The 6,726-nt window shown below is 57.2% G+C and overlaps 1 protein-coding gene across 1 annotated transcript; it reads left to right on the top strand.

The window, feature by feature from the left end:
• Nucleotides 1–1,448: 1,448 nt before the first annotated feature.
• Ankrd63 (ankyrin repeat domain 63) lies at nucleotides 1,449–6,491 on the top strand. Its single transcript, XM_021191943.2, has one exon. It carries the CDS (start codon nucleotides 2,138–2,140, stop codon nucleotides 3,308–3,310), a length of 1,173 nt encoding a protein of 390 aa, XP_021047602.1. The 5' UTR covers nucleotides 1,449–2,137; the 3' UTR covers nucleotides 3,311–6,491.
• The last annotated feature ends 235 nt before the right edge of the window (nucleotides 6,492–6,726 follow it).

The raw sequence follows: 6,726 nt of genomic DNA, 5'->3' as shown, positions 1-6,726 counted from the left end.
CCTCCATTCTTCATTGAACTTCCTTTCTCTTACAGCATAGGACCCCTGAACACAACCCTCCACATTGTGTCTGTTGGGTGCCTTTGTCCCCAGAACCCCTCTGCCTGGACCATCTTCACTGTTTCTTAGCCTGTGTCACTCGTCCTTAAAGGACCAACTCTGCTGTTGCCTTCAGAGGACCTTAGTCCCCTCTCCTTCCTATCATTTGTCCTTCCTTCCAATGGCTGTTTGAGTTTGTATTTAGCGTATGTTCTCGGTCCTGGGTTTGTCTTCCTGACTGAGAAGACAAGTCTCATTCATTCAGAATTTAGTTTATGCATCTGTGTTTCCCATTGCTGGAAACACAATGATAGGGTCTCATGTAGCCCAGGCTGGCCTCAACCTCACTATGTAGCTGAGGATGACCTTGGCTCTTCTGATCTTCCTGCCTCCATTTCTCAAATGCTGGGGTTGTTAGCGTACAGCACCACACCCGGCTTCATCCTGGGAATCAAACCATTCTTTCATGTATATTGGGCTGCAAAAAGTCCCTAGCCCTTCACTTATTCTACAAATAAACTCCATTTCAACTATTCTCGAGCCCTCTAGTCCTGGGAGCTTGTGGGCACTCATTGTAAGACTCAGCGCAGGCCTTCAGTATTCCCCCTCTCTAGCACCCATGAGCTGATTGTCCAAAGGAAGAGGGTGTCAGTGGGTTTTCCACACATCTGATTGGAAAGAAAAAGGATCTCAGGCTCTCTCCTTTCTCTAGGAGCCAGGCCTAGAGCTCTGTGGCCTAAAAATGGTTTTGAGCTAGAGAACCCAGCCCTGTCAAGGAATTCTTGCTTGTGTCTTTTGTCCTTTCCTAGACCCTAACTCTTGCTCGTCCTTGAGGGGATAGGAAGTAGTGCCTGGGGAGTCCAAATGCCTTCACACTCTTCAGGGTCCTACTGCACCTGCCCTGGGTCACAGCGACCAGTGTCTAGTCAACTTGCTCCACAGCGACCGACCAACCGTGGAGCTAGCACGCGGGCGCGCTGTCAGGTTTGGAGACGTCTGAGATTGGAGAATGCACCCCCGCCTTGCTCTGAGTGAGCGCGTGCGGGAGGCACAATTGTGTGTGGCTGTGATTCGCTGCACTTTAGATGGCAGTTATCAGCCAGACTGAGCGCCCTCAGTCCGGAGCACAAATGCCTCATAACCCAAAATTACTCCTCCTCTGTCTCTTGCCCACCTCAAGCTCGTGCACTGTCCACTTCTGCCCTCGTGGGGTCCCAGTCCCTTTAACCTAAAACCGATGGCAGGAGCTCCCGCCAGTTTCTAAGCAGCCGAGGCTACCGATTCCGGCGGAGGCGGGGGGCGGGGAAAGAAGACTGAGACTTTAGGATTGGCCCCGCCGCGTGCATGTGGCCCCCGGCGAGCAGCCTCCGCCCCCGCCCCGCAACCGCCGCCGCATTCCCAGGGGAGCGCGGAGGAGGAGCCGCTCCCCAACTTCGTGGCCCACGAAGGGGTGGGGGTCAGGGGCGGTCTCCCTTGCCCTGTCCGTCTCTGCCCTGAAGGTGCAGCCTGCTACCAGAGCAGCCATTGCCATGGAGACCCCCGAAGCTATAAAGCCAGGTATCTAGGCGTCGGGCACCTCAGGAGCCGCTGAGCCCCCCAAGTAAAAAAGCAAGCGTCCCGGCCCCCGCAAGAGAGGAGGAGGCGGGGAGAGGCTCTGGGAGCTGGAGGAGCGGCGCTCCCCGCCGAGGCAGGAGGCAGGCGCGCCAGGCGGGAGCCACCCGCTCAGCAGGGGAGCAGGGGCTGCCCGGGGTGCGGGTGAGTGGCGCTGCTTCAAGCCACGAGGGACCAAGGGGCGTCGGATACAGGGAAGAGGGCCCAAGAGTTGAGGAGGCCGAGCTTGAGCGGGAGTCGGGAGCAGTCAGCAGCCCACACCTCCAGGCGTGGGGGGCCAGGGAGGAAAAGCAAGACGCCCTGGGACCCGCGAGGCAGCCGAGCGGTAGGGAGACCTGAGCGGGAACTGCAGGACACTCGGCTGCAGCCATCTTCGCGCCGCGCGGGAAGAGCGGTACCGGTGTCCGGGCCGGGGCCGTAGCCCCGTGGGGTGAGGGAACAGGGGCGCCCCCGTGCGTCGGACTTCCCGGGCGCGGCGGCTGGAGCCATGCTCAAGCCCAAGGACCTGTGCCCCCGAGCGGGGACGCGCACCTTCCTTGAGGCCATGCAGGCGGGCAAAGTGCACTTGGCCCGTTTCGTGCTGGACGCGCTGGACCGCAGCATCATCGACTGCCGCGCAGAGCAGGGCCGGACGCCGCTCATGGTGGCCGTGGGGCTGCCGGACCCCGCGATGCGCTCGCGCTTCGTGCGACTGCTGCTGGAGCAAGGTGCAGCCGTGAACCTGCGGGACGAGCGCGGCCGCACTGCACTCAGCCTGGCCTGCGAGCGAGGCCACTTAGACGCCGTGCAACTGCTGGTGCAGTTCAGCGGCGATCCGGAGGCGACGGACTCGGCGGGCAATAGCCCGGTGATGTGGGCGGCGGCGTGCGGCCACGGGGCGGTGCTGGAGTTCTTGGTGCGCTCTTTCCGCCGCCTGGGCTTACGCCTTGACCGCACCAACCGGGCGGGCCTCACCGCGCTGCAGCTGGCTGCCTCCCGCGGCCACGGGACTTGTGTGCAAGCCCTCACCGGGCCTTGGGGTCGGGCAGCCGCTGCGGCAGCGGCCCGGGGCTCCAACTCCGACAGTCCCCCTGGCCACCCTGCCCCGGCGCCCAGCCCAGAGCGGCGACGACCCAGTCCCCGTCGTCTACCGCGCCCTCTTTTGGCACGGTTTGCGCGAGCTACCGGCGGCCACGGTCACGGTCACGGCCATGGCCACGGCCACGGAGGCGAGCTTGCCTCTGCTGGCAAGGGCTCGGTCCGTCATAGGGCACAAGGCAACGAGAGACCAGAGTTGGGTCGGAGCATGAGCCTAGCTCTGGGTACCATGACGGAGGAGGAGACAGCACGTCTTAGGGCAGGAGCTCTGATGGCTCGACCAAACTCACCCCAGTCTTCGGGGAGTGGGCGGTGGCGTTCACAGGAGGTGCTGGAGGGAGCGCCACTGGCCTTAATGCAAGCCCCGGTCGGTCTTAGTCCTCATCCCGAGGGCGGTCCCGGCTCTGGCCGCCTGGGTTTGCGCCGACGGTCCACAGCCCCAGACATCCCCAGCCTGGTCGGGGAGGCTTCCGGGCCCGAGAGTGGCCCAGAATTAGAGAACAACGCTCTGCCTTTCTCGGTGCCTGAGCCAAAGCCTTGGCAGGCGGGCACAGAGGCTGTGGTACTGCAGGCTCAGCGATAAGAAGCACGAAGGTCGAGCCCTGTAAAGTTCACTCTGTCTCTAGTTACTGAGATGTCTCCCTTTCCTCCAAGCCCTCCCTTTCTCTGCAGTTTTCTGCCCACCCTTTGTCCCCACTGCTAAAGGGAGACCTCCTGTAGTCCTTCACCAGATGTAAGAAAGAGAACCCATCTTTTTGTGTGCTCTTTGGTATTTCCTACGTAATCCCACCTTCCTCCACCTTGACTTCCTTGTCCTGGGGGAAAAGGAGGTGTGACAACGGCTACTTCTGTGGGCTTCAGCTTTCTAGCGGGAAAGGTGGATGGCTCAGGCCCAGCCCCAGCCTTGAGGTTCAGCTGCCTAGGCTCGGTACCCGCAGCATCCCCTGCCTATTTTTAACTTTTCCTATCACCTTGGCAGCCAGGTAACAGCAGAGCTGGCTTCGGGAGAACAAGGGCCCAGGTGGCTGTGCCTGCTGATGCTGCCCATAATAGTTTGACAAACTACCAAAGTCTCCCCTCCCGGTAAGTCTTGGAAGAAGGGGAGGAAGTAAGGTGGCCGCATAAGGTTTTCGGACAAGAGAGCTCATTGTGAAGGAATCCAGTGGTTAAGGTTTTCTGAGGCAGAAACTCCTCCTTCAAGGCCACAGGAATATTTTGAGACTCAATGCCCCCTTTAGGTGTGTGCAGCTTTCCCTTCTGGAAAATCAACTTCCTTTGACTCTGTCTCAGTCAGACCATGGGATTTAACTTCATTGGTTTAACTTCATTTGTTGGGTCACTGCTTCCCCAAGCCCCTACTAACTCCTGGCTTCTGGACCAGCTTGACCCCCCCCCCAAATGATTGCGTTTGAATTTCATCTTTGAGGTTCAATGCTTTCCCTCCTCCTGGCCCAGCCTTACTTATATTTCCACTTAGTCCCAGAGGCCTGAAATGGAAAGGACATAGCACCCCGCCTCCTCCTTCCTCCCAGCTCCCCCATTCCGCACGTGGGTGCTCCAAGAGGGTGGAACAGTTAGGAAGGATTTTTGCTTAATTGTATTTCTCCCAACCCTCAAAAGAACTCGTGTTTTGAGCCTTTGTGTATGAAGCAGAAAGCAGCAGGTCTGATCCGAGGCTTAAGAACCTGACAACGTCTCTTTAAATAGCACCTCAGCGAGGGGGATAATTGACTGTAGTGTTTGCCACGTTAAACGGCGGCGGGCGCGGGAGTCGAGAGCCCACACGAACCGCAGGTCCGGGTCTAAATTACATCAAACTCCCGAGAGAGCATAGGAGGGGGCAGCTAAACGGCTCCTGCTTCTTGCTGGGCTGTTAATGGAGGGCAGGGCAGATGATGGATGCTAGATCAAGACCAAAGACCCCTGCCTGGGCCTCACCTTGTGGGATGCAGGCCCAGCCCAGCTTCCAGATTTTATTACTGGGCAGATTAGTGAGTCAGAGGCAACTGTGGAGAAGTAGTTAGGCCCCCTCCCCGCGAAGTCTTTTGTCCTCTCCATCTCCGCCCCTGCCCTCCAACACTGTACCACCTCAGAGAGTGGGCGAAGAAAGGAGTTTGACAGGTTGCATGCTCGACGACCCCAGTGTCAATGCTAGCTCCTGGTGGAAAATCTGTACCAGCAGGGTAGGGTTAAAAAACTCCTGCTTCAAAGCAGTGAAGGTTTTCTGGCAGTGATAGTACCTCGGGTTTCTATTTGTGAACCCCGAAGAGTGAACATGTAGTCCCTCACTTGTCTTTGAAGACGTTGATCTTTGTGGATGATCGTCTTTGTGGAAGTTTCTCATCAGTCACTCCGAGGGAACTTCCCAGAGAGAATGCTGGTGCTCAGAAACTGGGTCTGCGGTTGAAGGGAAGGAAGTCGGAAACCAGTTTTTGCAGGGGCCAGAGAGCTCCGCAGTTCCTGTCCTCCCTCGCTCGCGTCCGAGGCCGCGCGCCAGCCCACAGTTGGGACTGTGATCCTTGCTGCCCCCTGGTGGCACCTCTGCATTCTCCTCGCTGCGCCCTGGGAGCTCAGACTTGGCTTTCTTTGGGGAGATCATTGCTGTGTAACCTCCCTCTGTGTGCTTTTTACCCATAAAGCGTGTTCCTCTTGTAAAATATTAAATCCGGATACTTGAAGTCACTTCACTTCAATGAAGTGAGGAACAGTGAACAAGGACAGTCAGCACTGGGTGTAATAAGAAGTGCTCAGAAGCCCAGCAAAGACCCCTTTACCAAGAACCCCAAGTTATTTTGCAAGCTAAGGCTACTGTTGGAAAATTGCCTGCTGTCTGTAGAACAACTGGAGCTGCCAACCCTTATGACTTCTGAGCCTTGACCTGACCGTGTGTGTTGTCTACGACAGTTGCTATTCATTTTGGGGTGATCTCCCTGCCACCCCACCCCACCAGGACCCACAGACACTCCAGCCTCCGCCCCCCCCACAGACACTCCAGCCTCCGCCCCACACACCCACAGACACTCCAGCCTCTGCCCCACACCCCCACACACATGCACCTGCCTTTTCTCACCCCGAGGGGCAGACGGAGTGTACCACGGTGTCTGAAAAGCCAGAGAAGGTCAGGGCTGGGACACTCCAAGTGAATAGTGCTTTTCCTCTGTCCCTCACATTCCATTTTCAACTATGTTTACTTTTAGTGACTTTTTTAATGGTGTAAGGATACAAATAATTTTTTTGGCTTACAAGCACCGTGAAATTTGGCTCACACGTTGTGTCAGGGGTGCTGCCAACCATCCAGTATCACTGATACGTATACCCCGTGGGAGCGTCACTTTGGTGAGTCTCTGTCGGGTAAACGACTGCTCCTGTCTGTGGTCTGTGGAGTTGCTGGGAAGATGGGTGGTTGAAAGTGATGTTTCTGATACACTGTAGATCTTTCCCATCTCAACTGAGTTGTGGGCCTGGGTGTCTGCCCTTAGCCTTAGCTAAGCCTTAGCAGGCTCTGTACAGAACTCCAGCACACTTCACTCTGGACTTCCTGTTAGCTCTAGGTACGCTGAGGCTGCGGTCCTCCTTTGTCCCCTCCTGCAGTAGGAAAAGACTTTGCTGCATATTCTGCTTTTCCTATTATTGTCGTCGTCGTTGTCGTCATTGTGAAGAGTCGTCCCAGCCACTGGCACTTAGCGCTGGTTGGCGTGGAAGGGTGTGAAGGACGTCGGCACATGCATTTGGAGCGATGTGCTGAAAAAGACTGGCAGGGAAGGAGCAGCTAATAAACCCAGTGTTGTTGCATTGGAGACCTGGCCTCCCTTTGCCTTCCTGCTCACTGCTGCCTCTTGGCTTCCTTTGAAAAGATGGAAGCCCACACTAGATTCGAAGGCACGTCCTACCTTCATCAGCCATTCTACAGGTAGAGAGTCATGGAGGCTGCTTCTCGATGAACCGCAGCTGGGGCTGGGGCTGGAGCTGGGGCTGGGGCTGGGGCTGGGGCTGGGGCTG

The sequence above is a fragment of the Mus pahari genome, chromosome 3 (genome assembly GCF_900095145.1).
Source record: "Mus pahari chromosome 3, PAHARI_EIJ_v1.1, whole genome shotgun sequence".
Classification (NCBI taxonomy): Eukaryota; Metazoa; Chordata; class Mammalia; order Rodentia; family Muridae; genus Mus; species Mus pahari.
This window is presented reverse-complemented; position numbering and strand designations above follow the sequence as displayed.